General features: G+C 41.7%; 1 protein-coding gene across 1 annotated transcript in view; it reads left to right on the top strand.

Moving 5' to 3' along the window:
• The window catches only part of DNMT1 (DNA methyltransferase 1), a 35,237-nt gene that overhangs the window by 8,193 nt on the left and 10,846 nt on the right, over positions 1-16,198 (top strand). The window contains exons 3-22 of the mRNA XM_089653988.1: positions 816-923; positions 1,907-2,105; positions 2,936-3,008; positions 4,692-4,779; positions 5,191-5,237; positions 7,538-7,586; positions 7,683-7,766; positions 8,120-8,229; positions 8,318-8,436; positions 8,621-8,713; positions 9,904-10,055; positions 10,128-10,315; positions 10,462-10,639; positions 10,960-11,057; positions 11,134-11,284; positions 11,836-11,951; positions 14,277-14,478; positions 14,606-14,739; positions 14,840-15,013; positions 15,153-15,377. Of these exons, the coding sequence (XP_089510114.1) occupies positions 816-923; positions 1,907-2,105; positions 2,936-3,008; positions 4,692-4,779; positions 5,191-5,237; positions 7,538-7,586; positions 7,683-7,766; positions 8,120-8,229; positions 8,318-8,436; positions 8,621-8,713; positions 9,904-10,055; positions 10,128-10,315; positions 10,462-10,639; positions 10,960-11,057; positions 11,134-11,284; positions 11,836-11,951; positions 14,277-14,478; positions 14,606-14,739; positions 14,840-15,013; positions 15,153-15,377 (2,588 nt within the window). The remainder of the gene's footprint in view (positions 1-815; positions 924-1,906; positions 2,106-2,935; positions 3,009-4,691; positions 4,780-5,190; positions 5,238-7,537; positions 7,587-7,682; positions 7,767-8,119; positions 8,230-8,317; positions 8,437-8,620; positions 8,714-9,903; positions 10,056-10,127; positions 10,316-10,461; positions 10,640-10,959; positions 11,058-11,133; positions 11,285-11,835; positions 11,952-14,276; positions 14,479-14,605; positions 14,740-14,839; positions 15,014-15,152; positions 15,378-16,198) is intronic.

The raw sequence follows: 16,198 nt of genomic DNA, 5'->3' as shown, positions 1-16,198 counted from the left end.
TTCAAAGTATTAACTGGGTGCATGTGATCAGCACGGGGATAATCAGCACTGTCCAGAGGGTCGGGTTATGCAGCCTCATAGGATAGTGAGAATGAAAACTCCAAGCTCTAACCAGTGCTCAGCTGGACACTGATAGAAGTCACAAGACTGCTATATACTGCTGAGCAAAGGTGTTTAGCAATTTATTTACTAAAACAAAAAAAAAGGCTGCATTTCCATGTTGAGTGTACTGTGAGACCTGATATAGTGAATGCAGGGTCCTAGGTTTAGTAACACTTTAAAAGTAATTTACATTGTTGGCCTAATGTGTATAAGGCAGCCTATTTGTTTTTGAATGCGTGGTCAGTGTACAGTGAATGTGGAACAGATGTAGTGCAGCGCTGCATATGGCAATTCCAGTACTGTAATGGTGCAATTCAGTGCCATTCAAAATGGCAGCACACCACTGTTACTATGTTAGGGTAACGTGTGTTTTTCTGCAAAGCATGCATGTAATTTAGCTCTTATTCCCAAGATCAATAAATGCAGAAGAGTTTGTGATGAATGGGGTAACACAGGCTACTAAGGACCAGGACGTAGATACTGAGCCTTGCTGCCTGGCAAGTGAACTGGGCCTCTTGTGGTGGTCCTGTGCATGTCTGGCATGTTTGCATCTGCCTTAGAGTTCATGTAATGACTGGTGAACCTGGTACTGGTTTGCACCTTCAACCACCAGTCCCTGAAGACAGTACAGTTTTTTGTGCAGCCAAGCTCATGATTTGCTTTTGAACTGTTGGTCCAATCCTATAACCCTTCTTTGTTCCTCTTTCTCGTAGGAATGCATAGAACAGAAACTAAATTTGGTGGCAGAGTACTTGGAAGCAGATGCTAAAGATAGATTGACTGATTTGGAGACCAAGCTGACCAAAGATGAGCTTTCTGAAGTATGTACCCTCTCCAGAAAGGCCAGCATTTTTCAATAAGTCTGACATCTGTGTGTTGCAGTACATACTGTGACTGTTTCAGAACTCCTATATAACTGACATATGAACCTTGGAACTCACTGGGTTCATGCTTAGTTTTAAAGCAGAGCCAAACAGCTGCCAGACCTTCCTCGCAGGAGCTGACATCTTCTGGTTTTTGAATATTCACCCACCTTCACTGGCTGGGATAACTTGACTCCTACGCATTCCCAGTCTACATGGGAATTGTACTTTTAAAAATGGGCATATTGATCCCAAAATCAACCTTTTTATTATACTGCAGCTTAACAAATCTTAGATGTGGTGGCTGCATTTTCTTTGTAGGCTTTTTTTCTCCTTCTGGCGATCTACTAAATCTGTTCTTTCAACAGAACAAGCTGTCCTGCAGTTGTAGCAGAGGGCTGAGGCAAACCATTTAATGCTGACATGTATTTAAATGATCAGCTTTATGTAAAACCTTTATTCCAGTAGGAACAAAACGGTTTGCTGTAACTGCTTAAAAAGGTGGAGGTTGGCTTCAATTTATTGCTGCCAAAAGGTACCACAGGTCTTTCATGCAGAGTGTAGGCAGTCTAATGCAGGTGGTGTTACTGGCCAGATCACCAGGTGAAAACGCATCTGATTGGTAAGCTGCAATATGTTTGGTTTAATGCTGCTTTAAGCTCATGACTGCAGTAGGTGCCACAAGATTTGAATGCTTTGCCAACATCTGCAATTTGTACCAAAAGGTATAGGCTCAAAACTTGTGTTTTGTAGCTTGTGGTATAGTGTCTGTTATCTGACGAGTCTGCTTATAACCTGGTATTGAAACCTAGCTGCATAATGTCAACTCGTGCTAGCATTCTGTAGGTTTTAAAAGCCTTGTTTGAAAACAGGGTTTAGTTTTGTATGAGTCCTTTTTTAAAATTGTGTTTGTGTTTTTTTGTTTTTTTTTCCTATATCAGGAAGGCTATCTAACAAAAGTGAAAGCCTTGCTGCAAAAACAGTTTGGCTTTGAGAATGGAGCAGTAAATGGAGAGGCTAACGGCTGTTCCCCAAATGGCACTTGTGACAGTGAAGAAGATGTGGAAATGGAAGAAGCGGTAACACCTGGAACAAAAGGGCGTAGAGGCAGGAAGAGCAAGACAAATGGGGAGACCAAGAGTGCGTGTCGATGCGTGATTCATTGCTTTCCTTTCCTTCTTGCTTTGACAAACTGTTTAGATGGAAGTAAAGCCAAATCCTAACTGTAAACCTACTTTCAGCCACATTCTAAGGCTTATCTATCTAGCTCTGTGAAGACAAATTGCTATACAGGCGTACCTCGGTTTACAAATTTAATTTGTTCTGCGGGACTTTTCGTATAGCGAAAAAATTTGTAAACCGAGACGCACTTTCCCATAGGAATGCATTGAAAACCAATTTGTTCCGGAGGTCAGAAAAAAGTAAACTACTAAAATACCGCATCAGCTATTTTATTAAGTAATGCTGTATTTCAGTAGTGACCACAATGTCAATGTTTCAGCTGTCAGTGGGGTTCCCCACAAACAGCTGAATGTAAAAATTGCTGACAATTTAAAAACATTGCGTGGGGTCCCCCATCCCATCCATACCAAGCCCTTCGGTTCTGGTATGGATTTTGAGCGGAACTCCCACGCCAAAATTAACAAAAACCCCGTTAACTGAGGTGTTTGTAAACCAAGGTACAACTGTACTTGCCTGTTATGCAGCCGCTCCAGTCCTGGGCTGAGCTGTCAGTGGCAGCTTCAGCATGTAACAAGGTGGTATAGTGTGTGGGGGGGGTTTATTTTTGTTTTTTTTGTTTCAGCTTAGAATGGTGTTTAGAGTAGGTTGAGTTAGGATTTGCCTTGACATTGCTAGGCAGGAATGCTTCCACTTCCATTGAGTAACATTGGAATTGCTACTTTTTTAGGTGTGGTTAACCTTTTTTGTATATTCTGTTTTTGATGGCTTTTTTTTCTTTTGCACTGTAGAATCCTCTGGTCGGTCACGTCCCTCAAGAAGTACAGGCAAACAGCCCACAATCATGTCAATGTTTTCTAAAGGGTCAGTTGAATCTTGTACTCTACTGCTACATATTAGTGTGCGCAAATGGAAACCTTTTCATCGGACTGCTTACTTTGGCCAATGTCTCGCACTACTAAACTGTACAATCTCTGAAGTAGGATTCTCGACACTTGTATTGTGCAGCAGTTCTGAAATATCAGTTGCAATGCAAAATAGATTGCTGTTCTTAGGGACCTTGTTGGTGTTGGGCACCTGGTGCAGATGCCCTTCTTTGCTTAATGAGGAGCCGAAGCTGCTACTGGCCATGTTTTTTGCCTCTTGCTAATGCTTATGGTGGAGTTGGTTTACAGGCAGTGCCATGCACGTTGTGTAGCGGAATGGGGGATAGATAGGTGAGGCACTGGTTTACAGGTGCACAGGTTTAGCATATGGAGTGATTTGTGTGAAGGTTTAAATGATCTGAAATTTGGTTGTATGTAGCTCAAATGTCGTCTGATGCAAGAACTGTGGCACCTCTAGCTTCTCCTAGATGTGGCACAATGTGGCCACATCCATGATGGCCAACATGGCTGATGGACACTTATTACTGTACCTGACAATAACACAATACCAGCAGGTGGTTCTGCAAGGAAAAGTTTGCAGCAGTCTTTAGACAGTGATCATGGTATGGTGCATATTATGCCGCCTTTTAAAGTGTTACTAAATCCAGGACCTTGCATTCACTATATCCGGTCTCACACAGTACACAACATAGAAGTGCAATTATTTTAGTAAATATAAACTGCTAAATACCTTTTTCTCATCAGTTGGAGCAAGCTTATGACTTCTGATTTCTATCAGTGTCCAGCCGAGCGCATGTTAAAGCTTCTGGGAGTCTCCGTTCTGCTCTGGGAGGATGCAGAACCCCTGACCTGTCTGAACAGTACTAAATTGCCCTGTGCTGATCACATGCACTCCCATGGGGGGGGGGGGGGGGAACCTAGCAATACACACCAAACTGACCATGTGCATAGTGACTCAACACAACGTCTTATCAGGAGATGGGGGGGGGGGGGGGGGTAGGGGGAAGAGAGTGTATCGGAAGGCAGGATCAACAGCACTTTATTTACATGATGCAGGATTAACCCCTTAGGTTCCACAGTGAGTATAACAAGGATTCTTTACTGCATATACAGACTGATTTTACTGTTGTGGGTTTAGTAACACTTTAAGGCTAGGTTCACCTATCGGTGCAAGCCAGTGCTTTGAACAGTCCATTAATTTCAGTGGACTACCCTACCCCAAGACATTTGGGAAAGTACCTGATCATCTTCCAAAGACTAATTCTGCGGCATGTTGTGGTTTGGCTCATGTGAAAATGCAGAGTGTTACGCAATGTGATGTAGTGCCAATAAATGGCATCACTGTTTGCTGAAGGGCAGCATGCTTTCCTTGCAGGTTGGGAAATCACTTGATTTTGTAAGTGTTCCAGACTTGATTGTGTCAACTTAACCTAAAACACTTCTATTAGTCTTCTGTTTTACATGTAAATGTTTCCGTATAGGAGTCTGTGTATTATTTATACAGTCTCCCCCCCCCCCCCCCCCCCCCCCCAACTTTCCTAGCTATACAGTGATAGGCATTACTGTTCTTCTCAAAGTGAAAACAAGCTTATGCCACACTGCAGTCGCTTTGAATCTGTAGAATTTGTCTAACGCATATATCGTTCCTTTCTGCACACAGGTCTAACAAGCGCAAGTCTAATGATGTAAATGGTGACATAAAAGCTGAACCTGAAGTTTCCATCGAAGTGGAAGAAACCGAAGAGAAGGTATAGACTGCCCTATGAAGTCTGTGTAAAAATAAATCTCTCCTATACATTTAAAAAAACAAAAAAAATCACTTTTTAGTACTATCCTTTCTAATGGGTATATTAACCTCTTGCCATCCTCGAAGAGGGTGGGTTTACACCCATACATATGGGACCATGAATGGCTTGGGTTTCTGTGCAGAATTATCACTGCATGCTTGTAGCACAATGGCTCAGCTGTCATACAGCTCCTGGTTTCTAGTAATGACCTGAGAGCCAGTGGGATGGGCTGTTTGTGACCAATGACAATCTGGGAAGTCCAGATCTCTTGCCCAGCGTACATACCCCAGTTTAAGGATGCTGGGTGGAAAGGGGTTAATCTGTTTTAATTCTGCTAGTATTTGGGTTCTGATTTGTTAATAATCTCACTAGGAGCAGGTGGAGAAGAAGTTGAAAGTTGAAGACGGTGAAGAATTTGGGTAAGCTTTCCTTGTAAAACTACTACCGCAAGTCTGAAATGCCACCATTCTGATGTCTTAGACCAGGGGAGCCCATGCAGCCCAACACAACTGAAAACTTGTGGTTATGAATGCTCAGAGGGATGCTGTGTTTAAAATGGCACCTGTGGCGTTGGCCCTCTTGGATGAGCATGATCCAGAAACATCTGGAGGGATGCCGGAAATGCTGTTTGCAGTAGCCTCAGCTGCACATGCAGGGGGCTCCCACTAGCTAGCAGCAGCCAAGTGCCACATAGCTTGATCTAGGGGGGCCCCCACCCCTGACACTGTCTGGCTGTTTCTTAACCCTGCACTGTACACTCAGCACATAGTTGCAATCCAACAATCTGCCTGACTTTTCTGCTAATCCACTATTTTTGGGCCCCATTCACTTTGCGATTTAAAATTTTTTTTTTTTTTTTTTGGTTGCGGGCAGAATTGTGTGATTCTGCCCATGATTCCAAATCACACTGCAATCCTTTGCTACAATTGCAGTTGAGATTTGGAATCATGGCGATTCTGCCTACAATTCAGAATCGCAGAGTGAATTGTTAGTGGTTTTTGTGGGGGCCCAAGACCATTCCTTTTCTTATGTGGCCCAGAGGAGTCAAAAGGCTTGGACGCCCATGGCTTAGACTGATTACATAAATGACCAGTTTCAATAAATTTGGGTTTACCACTTGCCTACTGGGCACTTGTAGCCCCTTCCTGCCCAGGCCAATTTTCAGCTTTCAGCGCTGTTTCACTTTGACAATCGTACGGTTATGCAACACTGTACCCATATGAAATCTTTCATTTTTTTCACACAAATAGAGCTTTCTGTTGGTGGTATTTAATTGCCACTGGGTTTTTGTGTTTTTTTGCGCTATAAACGAAAGAGCATTTATTTCTATTCTAAAATTTTGGAAACTGGTAATTTTTCTCCACTGATGTGCATTGATGGGGTGGCACTGATTAGTGCCGATCACTTCTGACAATTGCCAGTTATCAGCACTAATGTCACGCTGTGACAGTGTGAGGAAAGTGCAGCCGGTAACTGTATTTACCCGGTGATCTGTGGTCATTGGAGACTGCTGATCATGTGGTAAAAGGCTGCTCTGACTGGCCTTTTACCACATCACGTGATCAACTGTGTCTTACGGAGATCGCCGGATGCGCGGGAGGGTGTGTTTTGGGAGGACATGGTTGGCAGTTTACTGTATCGTGATCAGCTGTGTCCGTAGGACACGGCAATCACCAGCGGCACGGGGCATGTTCTGGAATGATGTCCATGGATGTCGTCCCAGAACTAGACAACCGCGTTGTAGCCGTCTTTCGGCTATAGCACGGTAGGGAAGAGGTTAAAGATACTTCAAAGTGAAACAGTAATGTAAGGATATACTTGGGGAAAAGTGTGTGTGTGTGTGTGTGTGTACACCCAAAGCTTCCTCCTGGCAGAGGGGAGCAGATATCATGATCTCCATTTCTACCATTTAGAGGAAGCCTTGTATTTACAAACCTGCCTGTGATGGCTGAGCAGCAGTCGTCATTTCTTCTGGGTGTAGGAAGATGAGCTCTCATCCTACTGCTGGAATGTGCTGTATGTTGCTGAGGCTACATGCCCTTTACCAGGTGCACTGCTGTATAAAGTAACAACTCCCCTTTTTTTTGAAGAGGGGGGTTAGCAAATGTAGGGTATATGATTTGCAACTCGGGTCTTATTGTGATTCATGTAAATTACTTTAACTTTTCAATTTGTAGTGCTGGAATTTATTGTAAAATGCAGTATGGCTACCTGGAGATGTTCTGTATACGTGGTGGAAACATTTCCTGCTTGATTGATTGGCTTGCTGATTTTCCTAGAAGTCTGCACTAAAGTCAGATTTTGGTCATCCCCTACAACCAAAAAAAATCTCATTGATGGGATGCTCCCAAAGGGTAATCCTGTCTAAAGGGATGCAGACCCTGCCAATTTCTTAATGAGAGCCCTGCAGGTGCAGTGTCTGATAATTATAAAACTATTCCCATACAGATTCACTTTGTTATTCTGAAGAAATAGTTTGTGTCCATGTGCAAAGGGTAGGAATCTGCAACAGTCCTGTACATCACCCAGAGGGGAAGTGTGTATCCTTTTTTTTTTTTTTTTTTTTTTTTTTTTTTTTTTTTTTTGTGTGTTGTGGCTTTTTCTATCAAGTGGTGTTCCTCTTTAATGTAAAATTAAAAAGCTTTATTTTGTTAAGGTGGGGAATTGGCTTTAATTGGGCAGTATAGAGCAAATGTGAGATTAATGTCTGTTTTTGTAGCTCGGTGAAAGAAGAAATTCCCAAGACAAAACCTGTTCAGACACCAAAGGTAAAATTTTCTTGGTGTGCAGTGCCCCCCATTCTCCCCACACCGCACCTTTTCCATAAGTTACAAATTGGGTAAACACTTCTGTCTTCCTTGCAGACCCCTCCTCCAAAGTGTGTTGACTGCAGGCAGTACCTGGATGATCCTGATCTCAAGTTTTTTCAAGGAGATCCAGATAATGCTGTAAGTAGAAACCTTTTCTATTCCTGTAACTAGGCTTGTGAAGGTATACTCCATTCTTTGACTTTGACCACCATTTTTAAGGGAGTTTGGGCTTCAGATATACTTTAAGAAAACTGAAGGGAGAGACCTCCAATGGTCTTCAGGCACAGGGTATGGCTTCCAGTTTAAATTCCATAACATTATGCCCCTGAACCCTTGGTTCACTTGGTCTATAATTCTTTAGCTTTCCTCAGATCATAGACTACACAAAATGCTCCATTGATGGGAGATATAGTAGCAAAAACATCACTCACGGGACAACTACTGTGCTGCTCATAACATATTCATTTTTTTTTTTTTTTTTTTTCCCCAAGTTGGATGAGCCAGAAATGTTGACTGATGAGCGCTTGTCTTTATTTGATTCAAACGAAGATGGCTTTGAAAGCTATGAGGACCTTCCGCAACACAAAGTTACATGTTTCAGGTAGGGGTTTCGGGCTGGAAAATGTGCAATTTAGTCAAATCCTTTCTCCAGAGCTTATAAGGACTAAGTCTTTCTCCTTGCTTTGCAGTATTTACGACAAGAGGGGACACTTGTGTCCATTTGATTCTGGTTTGATTGAGAAGAATGTTGAGCTGTATTTTAGCGGTGTTGTAAAACCAATATATGAGGACAATCCCTCTCTGGATGGTGAGTAATCCTTGTCTCAAATTTGGTTGCTAGGTTTGGCACCCTTGCCTTCCTGAAACTGGGATTAAACAGCCAACTCTCAACAGACTGGCAGTAGGGGAAAATGTCAAAGAATTGTACATGGATTGCACAGATTGGCTTTTTCTGAATGTCTAATGTCATTCCATGCCTGCTTTTTGAACAGGTGGAGTAAGGGCAAAGAAGTTGGGTCCCATTAATGCCTGGTGGATGACCGGATTTGATGGAGGAGAAAAAGCTTTGATTGGCTTTACAACAGGTAGCCTTTCGTAACTGTCTTTATACTATAGTACCTTTTTTTATTGAATTGTGGCCTCCTGCAGGAACATTCTCTCTTCTGTCCTTGGCCACAACACACCTCATACTGGTCTTCCCAGCATGCTTGACACTTAATTGCTGTATCTGTGGTTGCTTGTGTGTGGGGTGGGATTCTTGTTTTGTCCTAGGTGTACTTCCCTTTTTTTTTTTTTTTTTTTCCCTAGAATTGTCTCCTGCATGTATTCTAGATAAATAGCTGCTTTTTTTAGTCTTCCATATTGCAGATGCAGGGTTCAATATTCAGCTCTGTGGTTGGTATTAAGAGCTTTGTCTTCGACAGTGAGTTGGCATTACATGTGTGGGTGTTTTTTTCCCTTCCAGGCCATAACCTTTCAACATTCTTTGTTTTTATTCCCCCCCCCCCCCCCCCCCACAAATAGAGCTTTCTTTCGGTGGTATTTGATCGTCTGCGGTTTTTTTTTTTTTTTTGTTTTTTTTTTTCAAAGTGATTTCTCTGCAAAGTAAAGCAGAAGAGATGGATGGGAGGAGTTTGCCTCCCAATTTTGAGAATATTTTTGACTTTTTACTATGAAACCTGTCCACTAAAAAAAAATTTAAATCATCTAATTTCATCATAAATTTAGGACAAAATGTGTTCTGCTAAATTTCTTTGCTAGAAAAAAAGTCAACGTTATAACATTTACAAATGGCAGTGTATATATACTACTTTTTTTTTTTTTTTTTTTTTTTTTTTTTTTTTTTTTATTATACTAGTAATGGCAACGATCAGCAACTTATAGCAGGACTGCGGCGGGGATTTTGACACTGGGGGGAACTGACTTGGTGTCACTGACATCCCCAGTGACACAAATACAGTGATCAGTGCTTATAAGCACTGACACTAGTAATAACACTGGGCAGGGAGGGGTTAACGTGGGGCACTCAAACAGTTAACTGTGTGCCTTTTTACCTGATCGGTTTTTGCGCTTCACTGTAAGCACGCTGCTTTGGAAAGCAATGTGCAGGAGCTGACAGGGAAAACTGTTTTGTTTACTAACCGTTCTTCCCACATGGGTTAGTTATTGTCTCGGTGCCTTTTTACTATAACTTCAATTTTTGCCTTTTTAATCACACAATTGTGCAAATGAGGTCAAAATTTCATGATCTAAACTGAATAATTTTTCTTGTTAGCCTTTGCGGACTACTTCCTGATGGATCCCAGTGAAGAGTACAGTGCAATATTTGCTCTGATGCAGGAGAAGATCTATATGAGTAAGATTGTGGTAGAGTTTCTCCAGAGTAATCAGGATGCAACATATGAGGATCTACTGAACAGGATAGAAGTGAGTACAAGAATCAACAAAGGAATTTAGTCTCTAGAGACTAGATGGCTATAAAACTATATCTTTTTACAGACTACTGTACCACCAGCTGGTCTAAACTTCAATCGCTTCACCGAAGACTCTCTACTGAGACATGCTCAGTTTGTTGTGGAGCAAGTGGAAAGTTATGATGATGCTGCAGACAGTGATGAGCAGCCAATAATTATAACTCCCTGCATGAGGGACCTCATCAAGTTGGCTGGTGTTACACTGGGTAAAAGGTGGGTGCTGTTTGGTTTTGGGTTTGTTGTTTGTCTTTTTTTTTTTTTTTTTTTTTTTCCTCTAGTCCTTAAGGGAGCACCTTGCTTTTGGTTGCCCCTTGTTTTAGCCACTGGACTGAGCTAAGTGACTTAACTTTCACTTACAGGCGTGCTGTAAGGAAGCAAGCCATACGACATCCCACAAAGATCATAAAGGATAAAGGGCCCACGAAAGCCACAACCACTAGACTGGTTTACCAGATCTTTGACACCTTCTTCTCAGAACAGATTGAGAACAATGAAGAGAAGGAGAACATTAAACGTAGACGTTGTGGTGTTTGTGAGGTATGTTTTAACTTTAGGCAAGAGATAAAACTGTTGTGCAATAGAAGCTGCTGTTCTAACCATGTATTTACTGTGTCTGCATGAAATGGCTTGCCTGTAAACTTAACATGCCCTGGTATGTTACACTCCATTTGAGTTTAAATGACTGGGAAATGGTGTATCCTCACTCCTTGTGATTGTAATATGCCTTTTTATACCAAATGTCAACGACCAATGCCTTTTTTTTTTTTTTTATGCCCTCTCCCTTCCCCAGAACTAGTGATACCTTAACCAGCTAATTTGTGAATGTTTACTTCAGCTCTGTCCTAATCTCTTCACAGGTTTGTCAGCAGCCGGAATGTGGCAAATGCAGAGCCTGCCAGGACATGATAAAGTTTGGTGGAAGTGGCCGTAATAAGCAGGCCTGCCTTCAAAGAAGGTAACTTAAGTTTGTGGTTGTAACTGGGTGGGGGAATATTGGTGGGACTTTGACATTGACCTCTTGGTCTGGACAGGTGTCCAAACTTGGCTGTTAAAGAAGCTGATGAAGATGAAGAATTGGATGATAACATCCCAGAAATGCCTTCACCTAAGAAGATACTTCAGGGAAGGAAAAAGAAACAAGAGAAGAAAAACAGAATTTCTTGGCGAGGTGACCGTGTCAAGGTAATGGATCCTTGCCTCTTTTCTCTGTTAAGATGTTGAGCTGCATCCTAAAGAACATAGCAATTGCTTCCCTGCTGGGACACTTGTGCTTATTTTTAACATGAAAAATTAAATATCTCCCTTATTCTATATTCTCTGGAGAACATAATGATGGCTGGTATGCTGCGTGATATTTATGCAACCTTTTCACCAACCCCAAGCTTTCAGGGAAAAATTCACTTTAGTGCACACACAATACGTAAATCTTTATATAAAAGCTGTTGCATCGAGTAAATGATGCTTTAATGAAATGCAAAAAATGTTTTGACATCGCCTCTAATATTGGGTGTCTTATGTGTGTGAATACTGCAATATGTAAAACTATTGGCTATTTTTTTACATTTTAGAATGGGGTGCCTTGAGATGGTCTATAATTTGTAGTGGGAGGGTTGAGACTCTTCTTCTTTCTTCCCCCCCTCAGTCCCTACCTTGCGTTGTCATGGTTGGTATTAATGATTATAGTGCTGCAGAGATGGATACTATTGGACACTGACTCTTCTATTCTATTCAAGGCTGAAGGGAAGAAAGAATACTATCTGAAAGTATCTATTGATGATGAAATCCTTGAAGTTGGAGATTGTGTATCTGTGAGTCCAGATAATCCCACTGAACCGCTGTATTTGGCAAGGTTTGTATATGCTCTTGTTCCTGGCAGCCTCTCCCTTAAGTCTGACTTGCTTGGTAAAAGCTCGTTAACACCATAGTGCAGAGATGCCCATTTTTCTGCACGTGTTCTGCAAGGGCACAACTAAATCAATTCTGTGCCCTGTTGACACCACAACACTAGTATCACATGCATTTTTTTTTCTCTTGCTGCACAGGAATCTGCAATGTGTATTACTCATTGAAGCGTGCATGAAAACTGAGGTTTGTGGTGTGTTCACCTTAGAAATGGATTCAAAAGAACACCAGAGATTCCAACAGCATATTTAACACACTGTATTACACTAAAATAGGTGTAAATATAGTTATCAACTAAATGGCTACTGCAAAGTACAAGATGGATTTAATGCAGAACTGCACTGAATCTGAACACCACAAACCAAAAGCACAATTTTTTGTTTTTAATGTTCAGAGCAAACGCCTCCCATTCATTCATGTCTTCTGCTTTATTTTGCAAAGAAATCACTTAGAAAAACAACCCCCTAGCATTTCTGGCCATGACCATATTGAGTAAGGGTAGATTCATGAAGCATTTGCTTCTGGTATTTTGTCCTTGGTTCAAAGAGCAGCGTATGCTTAGCTGAGAACTCCTTTCCCTCCTGAAGACTCCTGGGAAGCATAGCATTTTTTGATTGGGCAGTAGAACCAGAAGAAAAAAAAATTAAAACACGTGAATGGGAAAGTATCATAGCTATTTGCATAAGGATTAAAATAGCCCATGTTGATAGTGAAGTTCTGTTTTAAAGTTACTAAACCCACAACAGTAAAATCAGTCTGTATATGCAGTAAAGCATGCTTGTTAGTTTCACTATGGAAACTAGGGGGTTAATCCTCTTATGTAAAATTGTGTGGAGACACTGCACATGCTGAGTTTGGTGTGTATTGCTAGTCTTTTTTTTTTTTTTCTCTTGGGAGAGTGCATGTGATCAGCACAGGGCCACAGTCGGCACTGTCCAGCTAGGTCAGGGATACTGCAACATTATAGAGAACGCAAAGCTTTAACCAGTGCTCTGCTGGACTCTGATAGAAGTCACAAGGCTGCTGTAACTGCTAAACGGTATTTAGCAATTTAGATTTACTAAAATAATTGCATTTTCATGTTTTGTACTGTTGGAGACCGGATATAGTGAATGCAGGGTCTGGGGTTTAGTATCACTTTAAAAGCTAAAGCTGTAGCAATGGTCTGTTGCTTACTCCATCTCTAACTAGTGCTGTGTTCATAATAAGTGATCTAGTTGTTGCGCTATTGATAAAATATACTAGTAGTGAGTCGCTTTATTTTTTAAATGTGCTTCTACCAATTGTCAAAATGCAAGAATTGCCAAACCAATGAGTCTTTTGACCAAATTCCAATTATGATCAGCTGTGTCCACATTAATCGTGTGTATTGAAATGCTCGTGCCCACCACCACCACCACCACACTGCTCCTTATCGAATAGTTAGACTCCAGGTTATACTGTAGGTGGTCTAACAGAGCATGATGCTGAACATATCTTGCTTGTAACATCCTAGATAGAACAGAGGTGTCGGACTTCGGTATCTTTCTCCCCTTGACAACTTCTATTGAGAAAAAAGTACATCAAGGGTGGCCGGAGGTTGTGCTGACTTAACCCACGCCTGTCTAAAGCTGGCACCTGTGGCGTTTGACTTGCATGCTCGTTTTTGTCTTTGAAATTTGAGGAGAGATACCGAAGTCTGTGACACCTCTTTTCCATTTAGCCTGTTGCAAGATATGTTCAGCATCATTCTCTCTTAGACCACCTCTAATCGGGTCTAACTATTCGGTAAGGAGCAATGTTTTTTGTTGTGGTGGGCACGAGTGTCTCAATTTCACAACACGAGGATGATTATTGTGGACACAGCTGTTCATCTGAATTTTGCCATCAAAAGACTTTCATTGTTTGGCAATTCGTACATTTGGACTTGGTAGGAGCACATTTAACATGTGACCCGCTATTGGTTTATTTTATCAATAGCGCAACAACTGGTTATCACTTATTGCATATTTTTATTGGTATCTGAGTGCTGCCATTTCACTATCTTATGGTTCACAATTTTGGATTTTGTTTGGCACTCAGCACAGTTACATTTTCACATTAATGCTGTGTTCAGTTCTTGCTAGTCTTTGTACAGTCAGTATGGGAACTGAAGTTCTCTATTGGCTTGATCACTTCTAGAATAGTCCAGAAATGTTTTGATTAGTAGGTTTTCAATCTTTTGGATGAAGGTGTGCTAGTTTTGCTGTGTTGCGCCTGAATTGAGTCCTGAAATGCCCCCTTTCTGTTTCAGGATCACATCTATGTGGGAAGATGTCAATGGCCCTATGTTCCATGCCCACTGGTTCTGCCTGGGCTCAGACACTGTGCTTGGTGCCACATCTGAACCCTTGGAGCTCTTTCTTGTGGATGAATGTGAGGACATGCAGCTGTCCTATATTCATGGAAAGGTCAATGTGGTCTACAAAGAACCAGCTGAGGACTGGTTCATGGAGGTGAGCTGGAACCTAGTTGTCATATGTTTTGTTATGGTTTAAGCAACAAATAAAAGGCAGTTTAACCTGCACTTCTCATCTGCGTATATATTAAGATTTTGGTTACATTTTTGGGGTAATCTTCCAGGGGGGACTGGACAATGATAAAAATGTGATGGAAGACGATGGCAAATCCTACTTCTATCAGCTGTGGTATGATCCAGAGTATGCTCGCTTTGAGACTCCACCAAAGTTGCAACCTACAGAAGAAAACAAGCACAAGTGAGTCTTTGGTTTCCTGTACTAATGTTTTATGAACTGCTTTTGCTGGTTTTTGCTTAAAAAAAAAAAAAATCTTTTTGGTATGCTGTTGTAATTGTAGATTCTGCACCAGCTGTGCCAGACTTGATGAAATAAGACAGAGGGAGATTCCCAAAGTGTTTGACATTGCTGACGATTTCGACGGTAAAGTGTGCTATAACATGGCTACAAAAAATGGTGTGCAATACAAGACTGGCGATGGTGTACTGCTCCTGCCTGATGCCTACACTTTCAGGTATGTTTTATCCTATATCCAATAACGGAATTCTAAGCTAGCCAAAATAAAGGGAGTCAGAATAAGATTGTTGGGTTTTGTAAGTCTAAAGTTGAATAAGCCTGGAAACTATGGGTTGTCCATTTTTCCTTTTTTCTAGTGTTAAGCTGAGCAGTCCTTTGAAACGTTCCCATAAAAAGGATGATGTGGATGAGGAGCTGTATCCAGAATATTACCGCAAATCTTCTGACTATATAAAAGGCAGCAACTTGGATGCCCCTGAGCCCTATAGACTAGGTCGAATTAAGGAGATCTATTGTAACAAGAAAAGCAATGGGAAACCCAATGAGTCAGATATCAAGCTGCGTGTGTACAAGTTCTACAGGTAGGTCTACCGTAAGTTTTTGGTAGTAAAGAACTAAAGGCCATTAAACACCTCATTGCTCCAAGGTGCTTCCAGTACTCAAGTGTGAATAAATTTCACAGCATAGGTCTGAAGATTTTATATACTGCTCAAAAAAAATTAAAGGAACACTTTCAAAACACATCCGATCTCAATGGGGGAAAAATATCAAGCTGGATATCTATACCGATATGGACTGGGTAATGTTAGGAACCTGTGGATGTCCCATCGTTTGTAGGTTGATTTTAATTTCCATCAGACAACTGAATTCAAAGACTCCCCAAAAATGTGGGGAAAAAAATGATGCACCGGGCTAGTCCATTTTCCTGAAATTCCATTACAGCAACTCAAAATGGTACTCTGTAGTTTGTATGGCCCCCACCTGTTTGTATGGTTACCTGACAACATCAGGGCATGCTCCTAATGAGATGACGGAAGATGTCCTGGTGTATTTCCTCCCCAGATCTGGACCATGGAATCACTGAGCTCCTGGACAGTCTGAGGTACAACCTGGCGGCGTCGGATGACCGAAACATATCCCAGAGGTGTTCTATTGGATTTAGGTCAGGCGAGCGTGGGGGCCATTCAGTGGTATTCCTACATCCTCCAGTGAGCTGCCTGCATACGTTCGCCACATGAGGCCGGACATTGTCGTGCACCAAGAGGGACCCAGGACCCTCTGTAGCAGTGTAGGGTCTGACAATGGGTCCAATGATTTCATCCCGATACCTAATGGCAGTCGGTGCAATTGTCTAGCCTGTAGAGGTCTGTGTGTCCCTCCACGGAATTACCTCCCCAGACCT

Source organism: Staurois parvus, unplaced genomic scaffold (assembly GCF_062004578.1).
Source record: "Staurois parvus isolate SC_StPar_1 unplaced genomic scaffold, SC_StPar_1.0 ptg000732l, whole genome shotgun sequence".
NCBI classification, from domain to species: domain Eukaryota; kingdom Metazoa; phylum Chordata; class Amphibia; order Anura; family Ranidae; genus Staurois; species Staurois parvus.
This window is presented reverse-complemented; position numbering and strand designations above follow the sequence as displayed.